At 41.1% G+C, this 25,484-nt stretch overlaps 1 protein-coding gene across 2 annotated transcripts in view; it reads left to right on the top strand.

The window, feature by feature from the left end:
• cadm3 (cell adhesion molecule 3) overlaps window positions 1-25,484 on the top strand; it is a 231,281-nt gene that overhangs the window by 3,585 nt on the left and 202,212 nt on the right. For both annotated transcript variants that reach the window (XM_041803998.1, XM_041803997.1), the window contains exon 2: window positions 4,705-4,863. In XM_041803998.1, coding sequence (XP_041659932.1) covers window positions 4,773-4,863 — 91 coding nt within the window. In that variant the 5' untranslated portion in view covers window positions 4,705-4,772. The remainder of the gene's footprint in view (window positions 1-4,704; window positions 4,864-25,484) is intronic.

The following is a 25,484-nucleotide window of genomic DNA, read 5'->3' as shown; positions in this document are numbered from 1 at the left end:
AGCATTACTTTTCTTTCAGTTGCAAGTCCACTACTCCTACGGTCTCACTTAAAACAACTCACAGACAGCTTAATGGACAAGTCAAAAGATATCAAATAATTACTTTATTACTGTTCCCGTATTTACTTTTCAATCCATAAAACTTCCTTTTTCTGTGGTTAAGTTCATTTTTAAAGTCTTTGATCTACCTATAAAGCAGGTCTGTATGTTAACAGGAAGTCCATTACCCTTTGGACAGTACAAATATCCCAAATGAAGCAAAGGCATCTTTAAATGTCTTTTTAAAATGAAACCAAAAGGAGATTAATCATGATTAACTATTGAAATTCTTAGATCATGTTAAAAAAAAAGAAAACTCTGTTCGACAGCCTTAGTTCGGTTCCAGCCAGACTATCTAAGTCCAACTGTAGTTGCACTAATGCATAAATTAGACTTTCCAAAGAGAACATAAAACTTCATGCAGTTTGCTCTAGAAAAATGAGACTCCTCCACCAGAGGGTGCAGTCTCTTTGCTGCTGTCCAGCTGACACTCAGCTCCCATCCATCCATCTATTATCTACACCACTAACTCTGTTTGGGGCCACAGTGGGCTGGAGGCAGGCGCCACCCTGGACTGGTCACCAGTCAATCACAGGGCTGACATACAGAGACAAACTACCAGCCATGCTAACATTCAAGCCTCTGGGTAATCTGCTTGAATGTTTTTCTACACCACTCAGCACTTTCCTGGTGATTTTGGCTGGCGTTGCAACATTTGGTCTACATCTGTAAGCTTCATGAAATGAATGCAGAGAACGAACAGAAGGCTCCGTTTCAAATGATAATCACATATGAAGTTTAAAAGCACAGTGCAAAGGTTTGCTAGTTTAGCTTGCTGTGCTAAATAAGCTAGCATCTATGACTGACAAGACACAGGGATTTACAGCTAGATGGTAACAAAATGTACACAAAGCTTATCAAAGGATGTAAAATGAAAGGATGAGATTGAAAATATTTAGATAAAACGCCTGATACTCAACTCTCCGGCAGGGAATCATGGGCCTTGTCCCAAACTGCTGACCTCAGCACTTTTATGATAAGAATAATCCACCCTGGTACTTTTCTTAAATGATGCCCCGCCCCTTTCTGGGTGAAAACTTTCCATCAAAATGAATGGTGGTGAATGGGAAAGATGAGCTCTTGAGGATTTAAAAGCTTAGAAAGACTTTTCTGATGAAGGACTGGTATCGTAACACTATGGGATAACCCAAATGATCGGTGTGTATGAGTGTCAGTTCAAACTCTCTCCAATAAACAGGACAGATAACCCCATCTTATGACTGGAGATGTCATTAACTGACATCACATAACTTATGTGTGTATTTTAACCATGTTAAATGAGATGGATATGAACTTTTAAACCTTGTTTATAATTCAGTGATTCTGTTAACAAGCAGTCAGACCACAGCTCCTGCTGTAGCTGAGTACTAGCTGGCTTAAAACCAGAAGGAACTCAACATCTGACCACTTTACTCCTCTCTATTTTCAGCCCAAAGCCACAGAGCTCTTTTTATATGCTTCTTTGTCATTTGAAGATAAAACCCATTTAATAAACTGTGGCTTTTTTGGTTGGTTGAAGCACAAAAGGCATTGCAAATGCTTTTAATTGTGTTGTTACCAGTGTATTCTGATCTCCAGACTTGTTTTCACCCACATAGGGATGACGCCACCTCAGGAGAGCCTAAAGAGATGCTCCATGTTCTTATCGACGCTAAATGTGCCATCGCAGAGAGTGTGGAGTATGTTCCAAGTTAGTAGTTTGCAATTTGGGGTTTCCTAGAAGTCCCCAGATGTACACGGGATCAGCAGAATTTTTAAGTATGAAATGAGAGCACACTGGTAGTACTGAGATTCACAATCAGTGTGAAAAAATGTAATAGCGTGATTAATCGCGTGCTTTAACCCTGTCAGCACATTTTGATTAACACTGCAGCCTCCTTTTATTAGATACTTGCCTCACTCATCTGTGTATCCATAATGTTAACTGATTTTTATTGAGTGGTATCTCCTCTAAAGCTCAGAAAAAAGGTTTTTAATGAAGCCATGTCCCATTCAGCCTGAATCCACTCTGCTTAGTGCACAAATGAAAATACTTTTCAGAAGGTCGACATTTCAGCATATGAAAATTTTTTTTTGTTTTTAATTGGTTTGGTGTAGGATTCTAAACAGTCAAGGCACCCTTTAAGATTTTTAAAAATCTGCCTCTAAAATACTTTTTAAAGTGCCTAGATTTTCACAGAAAGGGTGTGTAGAACTTAAAAACAAATTTTTGCCTACTGATCAAAGTGAAAAAAAGAAAAATAAAAGACAAGTATGATTCTGCACAGTGCTTACTCGCATAAGCCTATTCATTCACAGACCAAAACTCTGATATGCCCTGGCTGAGAAAGGCTGGTCTATATTAATCGCAGTAATTGTGATTAACTAAGGTCCACAATCAGTGTACCAATTCTTTATAAACTGCATGCTTCGGTTTAGCTAGTAGGGTCTCCCTGCAGCCACAGTAATGTAAAATAAGTCCACCACTGATCCTTAAAGTCTCATTACACTTTAAATACTCAGACAGTTCAGTGGAAAAGTCAAAAGTCATCCACACATTGTTTAATCAAACATTAACATGTTCACTGTCCCCTTGTTTCCTTCAAAACATATGACCTGTTCCTTTTCTGTGGTTAAATTTGTGTCATAATCTTTGTGTCCTTTAAAAACCGGCATGTATCCAACCTGGTACTCAGATATCCTTAGCTTTAAGCTGGGCATACATTTTGCAGGATTCATCTTACTCAGAATTTAGAGTCACACGACTCACTTGGAAGTTGCACTGCCTTTCAGTCGGATCAAGCATCGTTTGTCATGCTATGCACAGAGGGATAAAACAGCTGACCATGACCTGACTACTGCCCAACCAGCTGCTCCTGATTGGTCAAATGGATTTCTGTCATGTCTGATATTTTGGTCGTACAACTCGAGACACTGCCACAGTTAGAGCAGAACCACGAACGGAATCCTCGACTTTGGGACATTTTCCTTTATAAACTGTTAGACAGCATCTCAAATCATCATGACAACAGCAGTAATTATTTTCAAAAGCCCCCCATTACAAAGAAAATAAACGAGAAGGAAGTATTCCTACTTGCAGACCTCCAACTGACATGGATAGTGACAATATTTGCGTTGGATAGAGAGAGCTAGCGAGTGAAAGAGCGGGAAAATCCACAGACTTTTGTCACAGTCCGTCCTGACTTCACAAGTGTAGTGTAGGCAAGCAAGTGTTGTACTCAAGACTGCACTATCCGAGACCAAGACTTGCCTGAGATCAGATTGCATCAAGACCAAGACAAGACCGAGGCTTTTGGGGGTCAAGACTGAGTCAAGACCAAGACAAGACCAAGACCATAAAAATCAGTTTTAAAAAACCATGACAAGGTTGAACATTTAAAAGCATTCTCTCTGTAATTTTTAACTCAAAAAACTCTGACTTTTTGCTGGTATAGCTATTTGTTGTTTTAGCAAATACTACTCCTTATTATCACATTAATAAAGTCAAAGAATAGCAGATCAGTGCTGCTCTTGGCCGGTCTTGATGGAAAATCCTGAGTCCAAGACCGAGTAAAAATGTAATGACCGAGTCATTCAAAATGTGGTCAGCAGGATGGTCATGTGTCATAATGGACTGAGTCGCACATTATGAGCTGACATTCAGCCTCAACTGTTATAGAGTTGGCTCGAAATCTCACAGTTTATACCTGGCTTTAGACAGCAGAAAAATAAAAAAATATTCAACTACAGTTTTAAATGCAAAAAAGTGGAATTTAAAAAAGCAATTAAAAAAGATGCAGTTAATTGCAATTAACTACAGAAATTCTGCAATTTATCAGGATTACAAATTTTGATTGTTTGACAGGTCTAGTTTTGTTTAATAACACTTTAATGACTACATAGCTGTATTCATGATGAACATGCATTGCATTTACAAACCAGTGGATTTGCTAGCTTGTTGCTTTTCTAACAAAGCTCCAACCAGAACTGCATAAATGATAAAGTCACTTAATATGCAGATGACAGACTTTTAAATATGGTGGAATGGCATACTAACCTTTAGCTTAGTATGTGATATGAAGTATGATGTTTGCAGGAAAGGGCTGGAGGTGAAACTAATTTAACAGTGTGGAAATAACCACAGAAGAAGAAAATAATGGAGGGAGTCGTTTCAAACTACAACAAAAGGACATCACAGAGGCCTGAAATCCTCTCAGTGTGACCCAGAACACACAATCTCCAGATAATTTCGGTTACTGACAGTCACAGATGCATATTTGACCCTGTTACACAACCCACCCGTCTTCCTTCACTCCACACGCACACAGCTTGTTAAACTAGATGAATAAATCCCCCTTTCCTCTTTTCCCTCATTACTACCCATAAGCCACCACAGCCATCATCAACGTTTGTGCTGAACCCCTCCTCCGCACCCTGCCTCTCTCAATCGCCTCTCACTATGGTATGACACAAGCAGATCGATGAATACCCATGGAGCAACGCGTGAGTAACGGGTGGGCCAAGCGTTTATTCAGCAGCAGCCAACCAATGGCAAGGGACGCAATTAGTGGCCAGTCTTCCTCGCCCTGCTTGTTTTCCTCATCTCTCCTCTTTCTCTCCCCGCAGGTGACACTCCAGAGCTCCTCTGCCCCTCCTGAGGATTCAGCGAGACAGGCGGATCTGTGCGTCCGACCATGGCCTTCCCATCAGCCCCCTCCGCATTATGGAGTGTCAGCTTATTGACAATACTATTCGCAGCTGCGGTTCACAGCAACATTGTCTACGGTAAGCACCTCTCCCTCTTTATCTCCCAGCTTCCTATTCTTTCTATCTCGCCGGCTCTCCCCGGGCCCCTGACCTCCCCGACCCGCTCTCTCTGTCTCCGGCGGTGCCCCTTATCTGTTGACTTGAGGCTTTTTTGTTGTTTCCTGTATTATGACAAGGGAATCAGAGAGCCGTTAATAAGCACATGGGACACTCCCACCTCCCCGGACCCCAGAGGAATTTTTGCCGTTGTTTTTGAGGAATGTGTGTGACTTGCACGTGGGGAGGACTTCACACACAAATATGAATACTACTGACCCTCACTGGAGTGGCTTGATAGCCCCATGACTCTATTTTCTCTTGCTCTGACATCTAGGGTCTGTTCGAATTGGCCTTTCTCCTTAGAAGGGTTCCTAACAGATGGAAATGACCTGGAAGCATTTGAGTGTCTGCTGCGACAAGAGCTGACTGAGTCCTCTGAAAGACGAGGAAAGGAGCTTCATTACTTCTTTTATCATCTCCTTTAGCAGAGGGTAAACTTGACTAGTGGTGGGCATGTAAAAGGAATAGATTTTTGCAACACTACCATCACCAGTTCACATGCATTCATTGTGTTGTACTGCACACAAGGCTCTAGTGATGCCACTGTTGGCATTCCAGTCAGTCCTGTCATTAGCATGTTTTGCTTTTGCCTTACGAGCCACTCGCCAACTAACCAAACCACCCATGACATTGTAATTAAGCAGGTAAAAAGTGTGCACTTTCCTCTCCAAGTTTGATTTCTGTAGTAACAACAACATACAGTGAGTGTGATCACTTTGCAAAGTGTCTATGCTGGCTTGTCTGAGGCTTGAACACTTGCTGCTTACTGCATTTGAATGTCTTTGTTTGTCATGAGCCCAGTGCTGTCGTAAGTCATCTTAAAACATTTTAACAGCTGTTAAAAGGTGTTTTAACTCATGACTTACTTGTTTTAAGTCCATGATGTGCCAAAGAACAAGGTTATGGCATTATTCGGGTCCTCTAGTGTAAAAGCCAAGTTAAATCATTGGTGAACACGCTATTCTTGTCAAGTTCTCCATGGCAACATCTGTAGGTGCTGTTTTTCTCAAAACTTGAAATGTGCTTTAGTCAGTAGCAGCGTTAACACACCTCAGCAGGTTAGAGATGAAACTTCTAATGTGTGTGCTTCTAAAATGTGTGCAGTTAGAAAGAAGTGACAGAGAGAGACAAAAACACTTTTATGTGATCTTATACTCAGATATGACTCAGCCATCATGTTTTATGGGGAGAAGGGCACTTGCAACTCAAGGTTGACCAGTATTGGTTATTCTGGGCCCATACGATTATTAGTTGTGCGTATCACCGTCATCTGGTATTTGTAATCAACATGCATTCGTCATGACAAAATGAATGTTGTTAATGTGGCAAAAGTAAAACAGCATGTTAAAGAAATAGGAAAAATATTAAATTTTACTCTAGTTCTGCCAATATGAGAAATAGCTGAGAGCAACACAGTAGCAGCAGGAAACAGGAAGTGATGCCACACACTCCCTGTGTCAGTGCCCCTCAGAGCTCTGTGTTGATTGGCTGGTAGCTTTGTGACATCAAGCAGGTCAGAAAGCGTTGTGGGCGGGACATTAGAAGAGACTGTATAGAGCAAACAAAACCAGAGGGGAAGACACATCTTGTAGTGGAGCCAAAGCACCTTTGAATGAATTGATTTTGGCCGATTATCTATAAAATAAAATAAAATGCTGATACCAATGATCTTCTAAATGCCAAATATCTGCATCAATAATCAGCCAGGCCAATAATCTGCATATGTATTGTGAAGCCTTGTCTCTTTAATTTTGCAATACCATGACATAATACCGTTACCCTCAGGGGTAAGAGAAATACCATGATGTAATACTGAGGCTTAGACAGCTGTTTTAAGTTGTGTGTTAACTCATGACTTGCTAGCGTTTGGCCGGATCGATCTGGCACTGTGTAGTTCCTAGAGCACCTCCTCTTTTTGCGTTCTTTGTAAGGGATGGAAATAAAGCAACATGGGATCAGCACATTCATCAGAGTTTGTTGGTGTAAAGCAGAAATCCCTCCATTATAAGGATGCAGTTCTCCTCTTTAGTGTCAGACTTTGGGACAATAATCGACCAGGCCAGTAATCGGTCTGCCCCATAATGAGGGGCAGATTGAAAATGCATATTCAGGTGTTAGCTAGGGGTAATCAAGGCCATATCGCCCAGGCATACAATGGACCGTCCTTTATGAAAAAAACACAGGAAAAGACATTTTAAAGTGACACCCCTCTTGATCATTCAAAATGACCAATGTCACCATAAAAATATCATCTTTACTGAATAATAACGCTACTTTTCATTCAGATGGACTTGTTCCAGACGTGTCCCAACCTCCAAACAACCGATAGGGTAATATGCAATTGTGTCACTATTTTGGGATATCATAAAGTGATGTGGCAAAAGTTCAACCACTTCCATTAAAAGTGTGATTCTTCCTGTTTGATAATTTTTTTTATGTATTTATTTAACCTTTACTTACACAGGAGAAAAAAACTCAAAATCGTTTTCAAGAGTGTCCTGAACACGATAGGCAGCTAAATTAGAGACAAACAATGAGCAGCCATACAAATACAATGTCAAACCTGTCAAAACATTGAAAGATAAGAAATTACTATTAAAACCAGTATTTTTTCAGGTCAACTACAATCAAAAAACATTATTCAAAGCATCTACAGCCAGATGTGTCTGCCTTAAAGTTATTTAACTTCCTCTTGAAAGTGTTCAGAGAGATCAGCTCAGGTCTTTCTGACTTCTTACTTTATCGGTATCATGACTGAAGCATTAAAGCTATTGTTTCCAGCAGGGATACAAGGAAGGTAAAGAAGTTATATATTTGTAGTCTTTTATTAGCCCTTCATGTAGTTCCCAGAACAACAGCTGAAAGACAGAAGAGCTGTGTAGACTGAAAATGACTAACATCACAGAAAGAAGAGGAAGAAAGTAAAAAGTAGAAAGGATAAAAAGAGATAAAACAAGACGATTTAACAACACAAATACAGGAAAAAATATGAAATATAAAAACATTGTTTGAGTTGTAGGTTTACCGATCAAGAACGTTGAAATTCAGAGATATTAAACCTTCCAGATGTTGTCAGAAGTTCCTCGTCCTAAGGCAATGTTAGTAAAACTTTAATGAGCTCATATTTACTAAGGTTTTCACGTTTAATTTGCAGAATTACACCACACGGAAAATGCACTGGACAACAGATGCACATTTCATAGACCATCAAGAGTAAATTGTAGTTTTTCATATGGTAAACCCGTGTCACATCTGTAACATCTGCTTAGTGGAGCATTCAGATTCTCCCACCATTGTGGCTCTGTTCTCCCATCCTCTTACACCTTTCCTTGACCCTGTCATGGTTTTTATCGAGCTTAAGGACAAGTGGAAAGGAGAAGACTCTGAGTAATTTTTTTGAGTTTTCTAACAGACTCCTACAGTCACTTGCACAGCGGTACAAAAACAAGCTCACGCTCTCACTCCAGCATTCTCTCTTTCACCTGCTCAGCATCTGTTCCCTGCACATGTGCGCCAACTGTATCTGTGTCAGAGGTTCATGCAACCCGGAGATAAGCAGCAATCATCATGTTCTTTCTCCAATAGCAACACAGGAGTGTGAACACTTAACACCACCGTACTTTAGAGACACATGACACGCATCATGGTAGAAGCTGAACCTGTGATGAGCAGGGCGCCGCTGAAAGTGGATGGTAAGAGAGGATTTGATGAGAGAAGCACTTTGTAATGATATCATCCCTGCTGTGAGAACCGAGTGAACAGGAATACACTGTTCAGTGTGCTTTTTCCAATTACATAACACTCAAGTGACTGGCTGCCGGTAATACAACCTTTGGAGGGCAAACTACGCCGATGGCGAATGGTGCATCATGATTGTCACTCAATCCATAGAAAATTGATTGACGCAGGTAGAATCCTGTTGGCGTTTTCTCATTACATTCAGGATTTAATTGCATTGAGTGTTTGGCGAAGAACCGCAAGATGATCTAGCAGGCAAGAAAGAACCTAATAGACGTTCCCTGATTTGCATTTGCAATATATATTCTCAGAGGCTGCCTGCACTCACTCGTGCTCACCCACACAAATTCACCAATCTGAATACATCTTTGAGTGCACCATGCATGCACAGGCATGGACACAGAGAGGACACGTGTATGCACACACATAAGCACACCCACATTTACTCCACTTCCACTTGGTTTATCCACGTCAGCTGTTTTTACTTTCTCCTGAATTATGCATTCTTGTGTTTTCTGAGCATTTGTGGATGAAATGTGGGGAAGTGGAGGGCTGTCAGTGGGAGCTCTCAGTGGTCAGCGCTGTTAAAAGTGAGAAACGATCCGGCTGTGCCAAGAAGCGGGGATGAGGTCACTGCTAAACAAATGCAAATGTAGGCCTGTCAAGGCCCTGAAAGCTGCTGAAAATGAGAAATGCACAAACAATCTCCAGATTGAGGCGCTGATGATGAAATATCAATCTCTCATCAGACTGCTGACCCCGACCGTGTAGCTCGTCATTGAAACCCAAGCAGTGGTTCGTTATTTGGGTCGGAAAACGATTTTGGCTCGCATTCAGACGCACGTCACTTTTGATTAAGGTGTGCCTAGCAGGAGGGCTGACCATGCATGACCAATTCCTGCTTTGGTTTCACCTAAGCGCTGTTTTACATTATCATGTCAGTCAAGGAGAATAATTAAGCCTGGGACGTCTGACAGTGTTCAGGAGATGAGAAAACACGTCAGAGAGTGCAACTGAGAGGAGAAGGGAGGCAGGGATGGGAGTGCTGGCTTTACACTTTCACTGTGCTGGATGTAAACCATTAAGCTGTACTCAAGGTCTTTTTAGTCATTAATTTTTGCTATCAAAGCATAATCACAAACTCATAGTGACTGCACTGAAACAAGACTGATACCATTTCTACAGCGGAATCAATTAGAACCACTTTTCTCTAAAAACTGGAGTTGTTTCTTGAGCTGTGTAGGAAGGCAAATAGTGAAGTTAAAAATGCTTCATTTTTTAATTGGTGTAGTAAAAGAGTCGTTCTACTGGCATTGTTGCAAAACAGACAATGCATAGACTTTGTCACTGGAAAGCATTGATCCTAGCTACAACTGAACTTACAGAGCAAGCTCAACAATGTTAGTAAAACTCAGCATAAAGGCATCTATATATGTGTTCATATACAGTACAGAGCAGGACATTTAGGCATGTTTCAACCAGAAACTGAGGCTGAAAAAAGGCTGAGGGCACCATTGGGCAGATAGGAGAACTGACACAACCCAGGTAGTTTCCTGGATGTCTTTGCATATTACCATGGGCATGAGGACAAAATCTGTTGATATAATAAAGTCCACATTTTAAGGCAGTGGTTCTCAAACTGGGGTCCAGGGACCCCTGGGGATCTGCCAGCCACAGCTTAGGGGTCTGCAAAATAATTCAGAATAAATTATTAAAGTAATGTTATGTAATTACAAAATCAAGTGAATACATAAAGGGACCACAGAGCCATAAAACAACCATACTAAACCAATCACTCCAACATAATTCAACTTTGGGCTAATAAAAAATCAGATGTGAGATATCATGTAAATCAATTACTCATCACGCATTAAAAAAAAAACACAGAGGGCTTCTTATTTGGCTGCTCAAAGGATCCCATAAAGTAAGAAGCCACACTCAACTGGACAAGAGCTTGTACTGAGGTTGAAGAGTTTAAAATGCAGCATCTAGGAGTATGAATGACAGTTGATACATGTTTAATCAGCATGAAGGTTATGTTGGGGGCCTTGGAAAATGTTTTGCCCTGTAAGTTGTCTCTAGCTGCAAAAAGTTTGAGAATCGCCGTTTTAAGGGAACAGTGAGGGGTGGATGTGTTGAGTAGGCACAGCCAAGGGTACTGTCAGGACAGCTAGTAGAGGTGCCACAAGCACTTTGGCCCCAAAAACTACCGGCAGTCTCCGGGTGTACCACCAGGAATAAAAGATTTGGATTAAAGAGATGCCATCGAGCTTGTATGGAGCTTGACTGTGCTCCTCTAACCCCTGGGTTGTGGCATATCAGGCTCTGTAATAAATCTTTAGAACCCTGCATGCCTAAAATATATGGACATTACCATAAATATATGCCTTTATTTATACGAATGTGTTTATAGCATCAAGGTTAATTACTCCGACAAAATATATGACTAAATATCCTCATTGACAACCTTTTTACCGTGAGAAAGACAGGGCAATAATGAGCTAAAAATGGATCTCTGATAACAAAAATTATACCGCTGAAGCTGCAGGACAGACCTCTTCATTATCCTCGCTGATGAGTTCATGGTGTGATTGTGTGTCCAAATGTAATTGCTAGAAAAGAAACAGATAGCTCTCTCCTCTTTCCACCAAATGCTTGAGAAGTACATATATATAAATAAAGACTTGGACTGTATCAATATCAATATCAATAAAGGTCAGTTATCCTGACCATCCTGTGAAAGACCATCATTCAAGGACGATGTTTTTTGTTTTTATTAATCCATTTCAGATCAAGTGAGATATTTAGAAATTGGCGATATTAATGATACTGACAGTAATGTGAAAAACTTCCAGGCATGTTTGGGCCAAAAATTGAGGCTGAAGTAAGGCAGAGATGTGGGGAGTAGGCTGACTGAGGAAACCACTGGGTGGAAAGGAGGACTTACGCAACCCAGGTCATGCTCTGGATGTCCTTGCATTTTACCAGAAGAATGGGAAAACAATCTGTTAAAAAGATAACAAAGTCCACGTCTTTAGGGCACAAAAAGGGGTGGATAGGGCGAGGAAGTACAGTCTAGGGCAGTGGCTCTCAACTGGTAGGTCAAGACCCAAAAGCGGGTTGCAGATCCCATTTCAGTGGGTCGCGAATGTTTTTCAGGAAGAAAAATTTAAACCAGAAACTTCCAAACTGTGCACTTTTCATTAGATAAATCTGATTGGCTGAAAAATATCTTGCAATATCTCATTGAAGAGTTGATGGTGGGTCCTGAGGCATGACCAGTTGAGAACTACTTGCCTAGGGTACTGTCTGGGCTTGCCACAAGCCAGTGGTTGTGCTGTGGATGCTCAAGGACTCAATAACTGCGGCTGGTCCCAGGGCGTATTACCAGGGGCAAAAAGGCCCGGACAAAAGAGATGCCGTCAAGCTTTACCTTGACTTGTTTTCAGTCTGAGAATAACCGGACCAATCCAACTAATTTGAGGAGAAGGACGAGATAGCTACAGTTGGGCTTTAGTCTTACTGCAAGCTGGTAAATGACCGGTAAAGCTTAGATGTAGATATAGCGGTAGTTTTATCAGAACTGGTCAACATTTCTGTATTAAAAGAAGAGCAAAGAACCACACTGAAAGCTCAGTGGAATAGATATTTTTGCCTTTGAATGACTTGCTTCAGCAAGAGTTTGATCCACAGACTGGCTCCACTGATAGTGAACAATGATATAAGCTGCATGTGGAGCTGTCAAGTAGTTTGCTTCCACGGGCTGCAGATGCAACTGTGTCACATGTCTTATCTCTGATTGGGCCAGAATGAATGTGACACATGTCCAGTTATCCTCTTAGATGTTTTTTGGAGGGCTCTGCCCTTACCCACCACCGTCTATAGGGGGTTTCCCTAATGGATGTGAAATATATCCCATTCCAATGCACATGTGAATCAGTCTATCTGGCGTGTCAGTGTGACTTTTAATTGACTTTAACTGGGCTGAAATGTGTTAGAGTTTATGTCAACTACAGCTTCAACTATAAAGAATAAATTATTTAATATAAAAACTAAGACTCAGTCTGACATAGCTGTGAAAATCAGCACTGCACCACATATGGCTTCCAGACATTTGAGACATGTGGCAGACTGCAGCATTTCAGCTTCAGTAAATGTGAGTAAAGTGCAGAGCCCTGGTCCATTGCTCACATCTGCTCTGATTCATCTGATTGTTTTTGTTGTGACACAGCAATAGAGCCGCTAAGTAGAAGATGGAGCAGGGCGGGGCAGGCAGTCAGATAATGCCGTCATAATGGAGATCTCCATGCTAAGAGGTGCTGGAACAGAAGAGTCTACTTAGCATAAATAATTCAATGTTATGTATCGGAGGGAGAAAACGATTAGCTCAGCAAATCAATGCCGGAGCAGATGAGCCATCAGAGAGCAGAACTGCCCATCACAGCTATACTCAGAGTCCACAGTGAATTAAAAACATGCAGACGGGTTGTCTCTCTCCATCATTCAAACAAGCAAACAGAGAGAAAAAGCTTCCCCCATGAATTATGAGGTTGATTATCACGTCTTGACAGTTTAAATTCCCTTCAACCCTGGACTCCAAACTCTTCCCACTTCCACTGACATGTCTTCATTTACTGTATGTCAAAGTCAGGAAAAGGACAGCACTATAACCATGTATTTTCTGGTTTATAAAGTGGCCAGGCTTCCTTAGAGCGAGTGAACGAATTGGGGAGACACTAATTGCGCGCCATTTGACATATCCATTTCCACAGCTGGATGTGCAGCCATGCGCCGCGGATGGAAAGTGCCTCTCAGAAGGGCACAGATTAGGCATGCAATTGGCCGGCTGTGCCCTGGTTCTGTACTGCTGACCCAGTTACCTCAGGGCTTCTGTGGATTGTGGAGGGTCCGTACGCTGGAACTCTCAGCAGACAGCGTGTAGAATGGCGAGCTGCAGCTCCCCCATCAGCCACCTGGACCTCAGCTCCGTGGAAGCCTGATCCCGGACCCCAGGAGAAGGTTTACATTCGTGGCAAGGAACATGCCTAATAGTTTGTTTACCTCCTTAAGTTGTGCCTGTCGGTAGAAGTGAATGGAGCCTGGATGTTTCCAGCTGAGGCCAATAATGAATGAGGATTATAGGACTGGAGCGGAGTGGACCAATCGTTAGTGTGCTAAGATTTACAGGCAGGAGGGCTTGGCGTGTGTTTGTCTCTGCCAGCGGTTCACTTTATCCTGCAACAAAATGGGCTTCTTCCCCACCGGACCGGCTCTGTCTTGCTGGCTTCATGCCCACTTCCTGCCGTTGTTTACTGTTGACTTCCTGTGTGCCAAGATGGGGGAACATTTGGCTAATACACAGAATGGCTAGCACACAATAGCAGTAGGCGGTTTGGATGGGAGGCCTCCGCCTGTTAACAAGGCTGACTGATAAGCAGTGACTCATTAACAAGCCGAGGTACACAGAGCCTGAGGGAATTACCGCCTAGCCACTGTGACATTAATAAGAGGCCTAAGCTATTTTTCCATTTGGCTCCTCTGGCTAAACCACTGGTTTCCAATCTCAACCAGGGCTATTTACTGGCCCCAGTGCTTTTCCATTTGTTTCAGCCACTGGTTACCTGGTCCGACTGGAGTCGGTAAGATCAGACTTTTCAATGTGGGCTGCAGTTAATGACATCTGCTGCTTCAATAGAAAAGCAGACACTCCTCATTAGTTTGCTCTGGATTCATTCAGAAACATCTGGGGAGGAGACCAATTAATCCTCCTCTTACTGATCAGGCCAATTAATTAGCAATATGTTGATTTTTAAGAGGAAAAAGAGTGACATATTCCAGCTCATATCCTAGGTTTCAATCAATGAGACTGATGATGATTCTGACATAAATCCAATTAGGCTTCTAAATGGCACGGCACAGTATGTGGTGGAGCTACGAGCTACTGTCTCCTATTAGAATTTCAAATCCAAAGCCATATTACTCCCATTGTCTGGCATGTTTATTCCTACTGAACCTTTTAGTGTTCTGTCATCCGATCATCTCGGATCCTGATGGGCTGGCATTACTTTGCAACAGATTCCCATCTGGTGGAAAAACTATTATTTCTCCTGTTTAGTTTAACTAAGTGTCTTTTTCCTCCCGCACAGCTTGTAAGAAGATTCACAAAAGTTCTCTTATCTGTGATTTCTTCTAAGCAAAGAACAAAATTAAAAACACTCCAGAGCACTCTGGCCAAAACTTTACTGCTGATATGACAGGATAAAAAGATTAAATTTTGCTCTCAACAGCTCTTAAATATGCTTGATAAAGAATGACATGATAAAATCAATTGTTTAATTAGGTTTTAATGCATTTTTTCAATTTAACACTATAATAAAATTAATGATATGCACAGATGCATGACTTAATTATGGTCTAGTATAAGGTCAAACATGTAGTGCGCTACATCTTGCTGTGTGCCTACAGATGTCAATGCTGTGTCTGCACACTGCCCTGCAGTCTCATGCCCTTATATGGGCATAAAAGCGGCATTTCTTTATGCTAACTGGGAGAAATGAGCACGTTTCCAGCTTATGAGCATCTTGCATTCATCACCTTAAGAACAAAGATGGGAATAATTCAAAAGTTTTTGAACATGTCATGAATCTCATGTGGGTTTCTCTTGGTGACTTTCTTTGGAACAAATATAAATCCCCTGTAAAGTGAAATCCAAATTTTGTGTCTAAACATGCTAAATATACATGAGAATAAAGTTGCTGTAAACATGGGAAAACATTGAGATTTATTTGTGGATGAATTTTGGATTTAGACAGAATATTTTTTCACAAGTTTCATAGCTAGGTTTAATTTGGGCAGAGCAAAATTTCGCATCACATGATGTCAAATCTAGTCACCAGAGTCTCCACCAGGTCACCAATAGTGTCATAACAGGGGACAGAAAACAGACTTCTGTCTCTGCTCTGGTACGGGGCAAGGCAGCTTTAGCCATAGTGCACTCTAAGGTCAGGGGGAAGGCTAATTGCTGGAGTTCTTGTCTATTTTTCACTTGAAACAGATGCAGCAGGAACAAATATCTTACCTGCTGAAGGTGTGGTTTAATCCACATTTCACTTGTCTTTAGCCCCGGATGATTAAAAGAAGCCTGATGTGGCTTTGTCTCTCTCAAAGCAGCAATGGTTTATTCCCTTTCTCTGTTAGCATTCCGATGATGAATATCAGTAAAGTATCAGGTGATGAACACAGTCTGTTCCTGCCAACTCTTTCTGAATCAAAGCCTCCAATTAAAATCATCACTGAAGACTTTTATTATAAACGGCATTATCAGGAGATGGATAATTTCAGGAGCAACTGAACTTCAAAGACCTCTCATAAAAGAGAGAGAAAAGTAACTTCACATAACTTAGAAAATTAGATATTATTTTTATTTTACTCTATCTCGTGAATCTGCTTTCTGAAGCCTTCAATATGATTTAAACGTAGCCTCTTTGCAAAGTTTCTTGAGATAACATCGGTTATGCATATGAATAAGTATCGACTAATAGATTCTTCTTCCACAAAACATAATCTGAGCAAATCTGCTGTCACCTTATATCCACCCCAGACTAAAACTAGTCTAAAAGTATAAACAGAGCAAAACAATGATATTGAGATTAGCAGATATTAGCTATAAATATTAGCCTGAATTGGCAGTGAATATTGGTGATATATAAGAACAACTTTATGGAGATTTAGGCAGGACTGATGGACCTATGTTTGCTGAAGTTTTCTGTTTTGTTCATCCTTAAATCTTAAACTTTAAAATGCGTTTCAAGGACTCAAGTTGAGGGTTGAACTACATTTATACAGCGGTAGATATATCAGTATGTTTTATGATGAATTCCTAAATATCAGATATCTGCTAAAATCCCATATTGTGCATCTCAAAAATTATATGTTAAAATGAAATGTGACTAAAACTAACAAACATTTTAATATGAACGCTTGTACCAATTTGAAATAGCTGTCAGAATTTAACTCTGCATATGGCTTGCAGACATTTAAGAAATATGACAGGCAGCAGTGTTTTAATGTCAGTGCTAGTTGTAAACATGTCCCACGTTTCAGTCAATGAGACCGATGATGATTCTGACATAGATCCAATTAGGCTTCTAAAGCGTACGTCACAGTATGTAGAGGAGCTCTGAGCGACTGTCTCCTATTAGAATTTCAAATCCAAAGCCATATTACTCCCATTGTCTGGCGTGTTTATTTTCCCTCTGATCCTTTAAGTGTTTTGTCGTCCAGATCAGCTTCATGATTAGGAATTGGATCCTGATTGGCTGGCATTACTTTGCAACAGATTCACATCTGGCGGAAAACCAATTATTTCTCCTGTTCATCATGCCGATTAATTAAGGCGCTGTGGCTGATTGATTAAACTGCCAACAAAGCTTCAACCAGGAGCACTGAAGCCCTGGGGAGCCTTTTCATCACACATTATGCACATTGCTGCGCTCCCATGTCATCTTCATACAGCCCTTCAGACGTGCTGAAACACACATGCGTAAGCGCCGCAGAGAGGAACTCGCAGGTCCACCAGGCAAAAGTGTTGATAAGTAATTTGTGACTAAATTAAGCTGAATTAAAATGCAGTTTCTCCCCAGTATCAATGGATCTTAAAGGAATCAGGAGCACCCCGAACAAGACTCCATTAAACCTCATCAATCTGAGGCAGATCTCATCCAAGCGCTCTCGGGCTGTGTGAGATTACATCAGAACAGATCAATCTTGCCTGCTAGCATCATAATAACAGTGAATGCCATTTGGAAATTGAAAGGGAGAAGTGCTCTTGAGATTTTTAGCGAACAGCCTCCGCTTCCTCTTAGGTGCACTTAAAAGACACATCACTTCAGGTCGAGAAAAATTAGGGGACGAGCATTTGGGGAGCTGTCAGCTTTAAATCATCACTTCACAAAGACACGGTGGATTAAACAAACCTAACAACAATAACAATGCCAGCCTTGGAATAAATTATTTCAGCTCCTTTTCTGACAACAAGAGTCCTTATTACTGCGCTCTGCACTCGGCTGCCTTTCCCTTTGATCAGGGCCCTCACTCTCTACCAAAACCCCATCATGTCTCACTACCTGCCAGAATCCTCTGATGGCTGTTTTAATTGATTGCTGCAGGGAGGAGAGGAAATCACCCATCCTGTCATTGTTGCATGGATGGTCAAACCAATCCTAGAAAGGTGTGTTGTCGAAGCCATCACTGCTCGCCTTGCTGTGTGTGAAACTCAAACGATGTTGGGGTGCCGGAAGACGCCGGCGCACGGCTGTAAAAGCGCAGCACTTCTATTGATCCAGTCTGAGTGCTAAGGGTTTCCCCCTGAGCGCCGGAGCTCCACCAATGAAAGAGCAGAGGTTGCTCTTGTTTATTGCCTCTTTTTGATGATGCCATCAGTTTGGCTGGTGTTGGGTAGTGTGTCTGTGGGGGGAGATCTCAGCGCTGATACCACCACCGTAAAGCCATTTTAATTCACCTCTGTGTCGTCTGGGGAATTCTCCCTGGTGTGATTTCTGCTGAGGAAATCACCGTCCATTCACTGGATGGTGAGTCTTATTGAGCCCCTAACATACCTCTGTACCATTAAAACTGGTGATAGGAAAGTGTTGTGGAGCACATCTCCTGGTTGGCACTTCAGACTCTCATCGACAGAAATCCCACTGGTGAAACACCCTGCAGGATACGTGTTTTTCACTTTTACTTTGAAATGAAATGTAGCAATACCTTGGCAATGAGTCAACATGGAGCGCCCCAGTAATCAAACATAAAGCTTGTTTGATCATAAATGTGTAATCAAAAGGAGCATCTTTGCTCTGACAGGCAGCTGGAGCTTTATGGACATGGACATCTATTTTCTGAGCGGGCTTAATGGCAAAAAATGGGTATTTTTTCTAATCTCTGTTTACAGAATCCACAACTGAGAAACAGCGGGGGCCTTGATTGTCAGCATGGGAAATGTTCTGATTTCCAAATGTTATACGTTTGTTGTCCAAGCTGTAATGACTAACACATATCAGCAGGTCACACCACAAAAACAGTCCATATGAGCAGCAGAAAGCAGTCCAAAAGTTATCTGCTTTAATGACTCACTAGCTCCCATCAGTGCTAATCTAACTGTGATTTATTGATCTGTTTAAATGAATATCTGCGTTAAAGTGCAGCTGATAATACTTTAGGGATCAGGCATTTTAAAGGTGACATATTAAACACCTTGTTGGGTTTTTTAAACACAGTATGCTGTCTAAATGAAAGGAGATTTTTGACCCTGTATAAACCAGCTCTAAACTGCCTTTCTCAGAATGGTTGAATGTCGTGTGTGTCTCTTTAAATGCAAACCTACTCCTTCTAATCCTGCCCCTCTCTTCAGCAGGTGTGCCCATAGATATCAGCACATAGATGCTGCCTGGGGCGTAGCTAGGGTTTTAAGGCACCCAGAAAGAAAATTACACAGGGCCCCCCTATGTCAGCCAGCCAGGTTAAAAGACTGGTCATGTTACAAAATATCTATGAATTTTAATGTATTTTTGAGCTATAATTTCCCTTTTTTAAAGAGTGATATTTTTGCTATGATCAAATTAAATTTGCTTGTATTAATTTCCTCAGATTGGTTAATGTGTTTTTTAGCCTATTTCCAAAGTATAAGACAATATATACCATTTTAGGCTCATTCATGAACAAGATGCCAACTGTGTATAATGATATCAGTTTCAAAGACAAAAAAACACACTTTTATTCAGTCTAAAAGACTTTAAGATTCAATGCTTTTGGACAAAGGTACATCACAAACAAAGCAGTGGGTTGATATTCTGTGGATCGGGAGATTCTCTAGATACCCAAATATATGTCCAAAATTACAAAAATGTTCTTTATATGTCCCCTGTAGCTTGAGACTCAAATCTGTTTGTTGTTATGTTTAGATTCTACCTACCTCAAATGCATCTCGATGTGTAGTTTGTGAACAAGCTGGTACAAAGAGCCGATTCCTTTATGTAAACCATAAGATCCAGATCCCATTTTAATATTCTTCTTCTTATTTATTTGCGTGTGTGTGTGTTATTTGATTGATAGTAGGGATGATCTTTTCTCCAAAATGCTCTACCAAAGCCACGCCACACATCAGGGACACAAGCTAGATGGTGTGACGTTTTATATCAGGTGTGTCATACAGCCCAGCCACTGAGTGGATTTTATGTGACCCACAAGTTATTTTGAGAAGACAGTATATTTTGGAATATAAATTACAGTGATTTTTTTTCATTATTTTAAAAATCAAGCATTGTTGGAGTAAAATACCAGCACTAATATCAATCATATGTCATGACGTTGCTAAATTTGGCAGTTCAAGTGAACCAAACTGGTACCCAAATGAAGAATTGTTTGAAAGCTGACTCTTCTTGCTGAGCTGAGCCCAAAGACCCGGATTAATTAAAAAAGGATGGAATTCCCATCACTAAAAATGATCTATCCTACCTAACAGAAAACTTTTAAAATATTTCTTTCTTTCCTCTTGAGGACTGACCTTACAAAGCTTGCATGTTTACCTTTTTAAAACTCTACATCCATCCATACTAATCCTGTTTGGGATAGAAAAGGTCTGGAGTCAATTCTAGCTGTTATTGACTGAGAGGACCCCCCAGGACTCGTCACCAGTCAATCACAGGGCTAATCTGCATCATGATGTTGCTCTTTTTGTAAAAATAATCCCTTGTCAATTCCTGGTTAATCGCAAGAAAATTGGGGCGCTCCTACAGGAAGTTATGGACAAAGAATTAAAGGCCAGATGGAAAAGGAAGTCATGCCTAGATGACATTTAAATCCAGCCTCTTGGTTCAACAAAACTACAGAGTCATACGTCTGTTTACAGAGGCATATATCAGACAGAAATAGACAAAGGGTGCTCATTTTTCTGAAGCTGGCTTTAAAGCACCAAATACATTGATGACAGTTTCCAAACAAGAAAAAGCAAGCTCAGAGCAACCTCTGTTTGTACTCTGATGTTAGATGTACAGACACCTTTAAATCTAAGCCTTGAAAAGTGAGTTATTTTCTATGGTAAAATGTCTAAAATCAACCAACTTAGACTTGATTGTGTTCCTTAAAAAACGTATGAACATGCTGTTTTGCTGCAAGCACACTTCTTCATTAAACTCCCTCTGTCTTTTACTGGATGTTTGATGGGTTTAATGTGTGATAAACTTACCAGTTTAGAATTAAACTGCCTGCAGTCTGAGGCAGAGTCTGGCACTTGTACTTCTCCTGCTGATCCAGTGTCAAAGTGGATCAGCAGCCAGACTGACATAGACCTCGAGGCTGTGTCCTTTTTTGGCACATGGAGCAAAATTCTTCATAGTTTGTCTCAAAGCGATAAAACTGAGAGTTGGCTGCAGCCAGAAATTTTAGACAAAGTTTTCCTGAAAGCATATTAGAGCTCTGAAGCCGTTTTTAATATTGCTTTCTATACATAGCTTCCTTCATATTGTTTCTGTTGCATGTTTATTGCATGCAGATGAAGGAATTTAGAATTCAGACTGGTGGATGGTTTTGTATTGTAACACAGCTACTGCTCAGTGGAGTTCATTTATGCTCCCACTGCACTGCTGCACTCCTTATGCCTCACAATGACACTTTAGCGCGCTGCTTGAATGCTCATCACTCTCGTATTCATCCGCTATTAAAATGCAGTCTGTATTATTTGAATGTCCTTTGCGCTAATACAGTACCTGGCATTTAGTGTATGTGTTTTCATCCCCATTTATAGCTGTATTGTAATTTGATTGAATATTTCACGAGCCCCGTGCAAAGCTTAGAAGCCATTTGGGAGGTTGCTTGTCAACCAGAGCGAGCATGACGGGTGTAGGATCATTAGATTTGATGCTATACAGCCTGGATTTACTTTTCATTGAAGTGGAAAAGGTCGTCTTTTATGAGTCTTTCCTGGAAGGCAACAAAAATGATGACGTGTGGCTTTTTGCAGCAGTTCGAAATGCTGTGGAAGAGGAAAATAGCGAGAGCTGCTGGGGGATGGAGTGAGATACTGGAGGTGTCTTTTTAGAGGAGTTGAGAGGATGGCGAAACTTTGGAAACTTCTCTGCACTGTTTGCAAGAAATTAACACAAATCTTCTGTGCTTCTGGCTCAGGTTTGATCACTCTGTAGGTGGTTGAAAGGGCTGAATAACTCTCCGATTCTATTGTGCATTTATTCACTGAATTAGCATGTTTTTCCCACTTGTAACCCCAGGCGTTGCATTTTAATCGAAGGTGTAAATGAGGTCAGGCTGCTAAATGTTTCAACAGAAAATGGTGTAAATAGTCTGTTATCTTTCTTGCTCTCTACCTCTGCAAAGAATCACATTCTCCTTGTGTTCTTGAATATCTTCATTGTTTGAATACTTTCACTACTACGTGTGAATAGCTGTTGTTACCTCTTGTAAAAGGAGGTATGATTTCTTGATTCATATAATCTTCTCCTTTAGACTTTTCCTTTCTTGAGTGGAGAAATAGAATTCATTGTATGGAGTCATTGTGCAGAACTCAGGAGGACATTTTAACGTTTCAAGAGCATGACTTATTGATTTTTGGGGCCTGAATTTTTTTCATACTACTTAAAATCCAGCCTTTGTGCTAAAAACGCCTCCTTGTACTCAGATTTTCTCTCTTTGTTCTCAAAATGTGCTTGCTCTCAGATCTTTAGTTGCTTGCTCTAAACTCGCGCTCAAATCATCCTCCACTTATTCAGGTGGCTTCTGCTTGTTTGTTAAACTGCCACTCTGATTTTAAACCGTGCTGGCGTACGAAACTTTCTCTGCGTGCTCTCTGTTGATGAACCAACCAAAAGGGAGCAGGTAAAGGATCGACCAATCACGTTTGCTCCGCCCAATGTTGCCGTACTTATCTCCAGGAGACTTTCCTAAGATCTCACTAAGAGAGTCCCAACATTCTATCACATACACACTCATCTCAGTCGACTTCCAATCCCTATAACTCCAACTTAGTTCTTCCTATAGACTTAATTTTTGCTGTAAAAAGTAGACAAAGTTATTATTATTCAGTTATTTATGTTGGATTCACCTTTTTGATATCTTTTACAAATTTTTGATAATTGCTGTGAAAGTCTCATGGTGATTTTTGGCACTTGCAGTGGCAATTGAAAGAGCAAACATGATTGGTCGATCCTATTTCTGTTATTTCTCCTATACAGTGTGGTTCCGGAAGTAAAATTACCATTCTTTTTCTCCAGAGCTGATTTGGAAAAATTAGCGATCTTGTTGGAAGTATCATTGTTATTCTTACCTGAGTGTGAAACGAGGATATATGATCCCAAAGAAGACAAAAGTGTGTAAAAACTTCTCTTTAAGAAAAAAATGTCATTTGCCATCATTGCCAAAAATACTACAATACCCAGAATCCTAGAGTAAGACCCCCCCCACCACCACCACCTGTCAGAAAACGTGTGCTAAAACAAGCTTTTCTCGGATTTTCCCCTCATGATGTCATGTGGGGAGTTAGCACCGCTCCCAGGTTTGGTGGGCCCTTCCCACTTGAAAGAAATTTCCTCTCCTGATCCTCCTCTCAGCTGGAGAGCAAGCGGCAACCTCCGGTCCTAAAAAATGAAGCCAATGCGGAAGTGTCAAAAATTGCTATACCGAGAGTGTCCACTTGAGGCTGGCTGCAGGAACACTGGAAGTTCCGTCTGCACACATGTTAAACAGCCGGTTTTGACACACAAAATAAACTGGTTTACAGCTTGGTTCAAAACACCAAACGTGTCTCATTAGCTAGTTTCTTATTGTGCTCCCACTCTACCGGGGGTGAATTTCTTTGTACCATGATCGTTTGGATTATATTTAGGATGAAAGCTGATTGGCGCGTCTCATTTGATTGACAAATAGCTCAGCAGGCAGAGGCTCCATTTCTGTCAACTGGAATGCTAGCTAGGTGGTGGTTGAGACCGTGATTTCAATATGGAAGCTTCCACGAATGGGCTTCAAGAACCGTTTAGCCCACCTATTGTAAGCAGACGACTGACGTCACACGGGGTTTGTCCAATTCTTTCTACAGTCTATGCCGGAGAGCCACATCCATTTAGCCACATCCATTTCCCAAAAGGGGTGTGGCCAGGGCGGAGTTAAACAGCTCAGTAAGATTTAAACCAACCACAATAAAGATAAGTGTACAAAAAAATGCATATTTTTGGTTTGAAAGTCTAAAAAACGATCCTTAACAAGGGATAAAATGAGTTGCAATGGACTGTGGGATATGTAGTCCTCTCCCCCTTGTGTCGAATTGGATGATTCATAGTCATTGGTTTTCATGTAGCTGGTTAGCTTGGTTCACGCATTTAAAGTATCGTAATACAGATTTTGTGAAATGTCTATGGGGATCTGAATGGTTAATTTTACTTTGGGAACCAGGACCACTGAATAGAGCTTTGTTGGTTTGTGCATCAAGAAGTCCAAGAGCAGAAATATGTTTGCACCAGACAGTTTTGAGCACAAATGTTTGTTTTAATGGAAATTCTAAAAAAATCAGAGCCCAAAATCAATGTCATGCTCTCGAGATATTAAAATGTGCTCTTGAATTTTGCAACAATAATGACTCCATATCATTAAGTGACCCAGAGCCACTGATAAGCACAGAAATGAGCATTCCTGCTTTGTTCTCTTATCCTTGAGTTTTTCTTTGCAATTGTTTCCAGTGACAACCAATGCGTGGAATATATCGCCTTCCTTCAGACATTAAATAAGGTCAGTGGATCAATGCAGCCGCCAATCACTGTGATGCAAGTGGATGTAAACTCTGCCCGGTGGACAGATGCAGCCTTGGCTTTCCTTCCTGACAATGATCCGGGTATGATGAGCACATGATGAGTGGATGTTGCATTTGACGACAGGGCCATCGCCACGTTGCGTAACTGGGAGCTACCGCGCCGGTTGAAGACAAAGGCACCAAATAGGCATCTCTAATCTCCCTGCTGAATGAATCTGAAACAAAGAGAGGAGGAACGCAGACATAGAGGCTTGGACACACATAGGATAAGCTGATTACCCAAGAAAGGAGGGAGGGTGAAGGGAGACAGAGGAAGAGAGAAAGAGGCATGCACGTGAACAAGAGAAATCCATACTGTAAGGGAGCATGAGGGCAGGAGAAAAAGAGGAGGAGGAGGGAAAAGTGCGTATAATAATGATGGGGTGCACAGAGCGGAGAGAAAATGAAAAGAAACCGCGCAGGAAGGAAGAGAAACACACAGGAGAATTAAGGTGAATGTTGAAAAAGGACGAAGCATGGCGCGCTACATAGAGCATGCAATGGGGAAATGAAGGGGATGCATATTTGCCTGTGATATCCTCCTTAGCCACACAGCACAATCAAAAACAGGACATTATGCAAATATGAGGCAGGTAGGCAATATAATCGCTACCTGAGTCATTTCACCTGCTCTGCTCTCTAGTTGCAATATATACAAACGGAATTACACCCAATCCAGGTGTATGGGCTAAATATACAGCTAATTAAAATTAATGAGATTTACTTAGAAAAGAATATGCTCCTTCCCTAAGCTGCTTATCCCTGCATGAGAATCTACTACACACACTGACACACACCTTTGCCAAAGTGCTCCAAAATAAACACACATACACATAGGCAGCCTGTTTTGATTCACTCGCCTTCAATTTGCTTTCTCACACTCTGCTAGGCCGAGTGTTAAGAATCCTACAGCACACAAACACACAAACAAGAGCTGTCACTCCACCTATCT

The sequence above is a fragment of the Cheilinus undulatus genome, linkage group 13 (assembly GCF_018320785.1).
Source record: "Cheilinus undulatus linkage group 13, ASM1832078v1, whole genome shotgun sequence".
Classification (NCBI taxonomy): Eukaryota; Metazoa; Chordata; class Actinopteri; order Labriformes; family Labridae; genus Cheilinus; species Cheilinus undulatus.
Note: the sequence above shows the minus strand (reverse complement) of the source record. Positions and strands in the feature narration are given on the sequence as shown.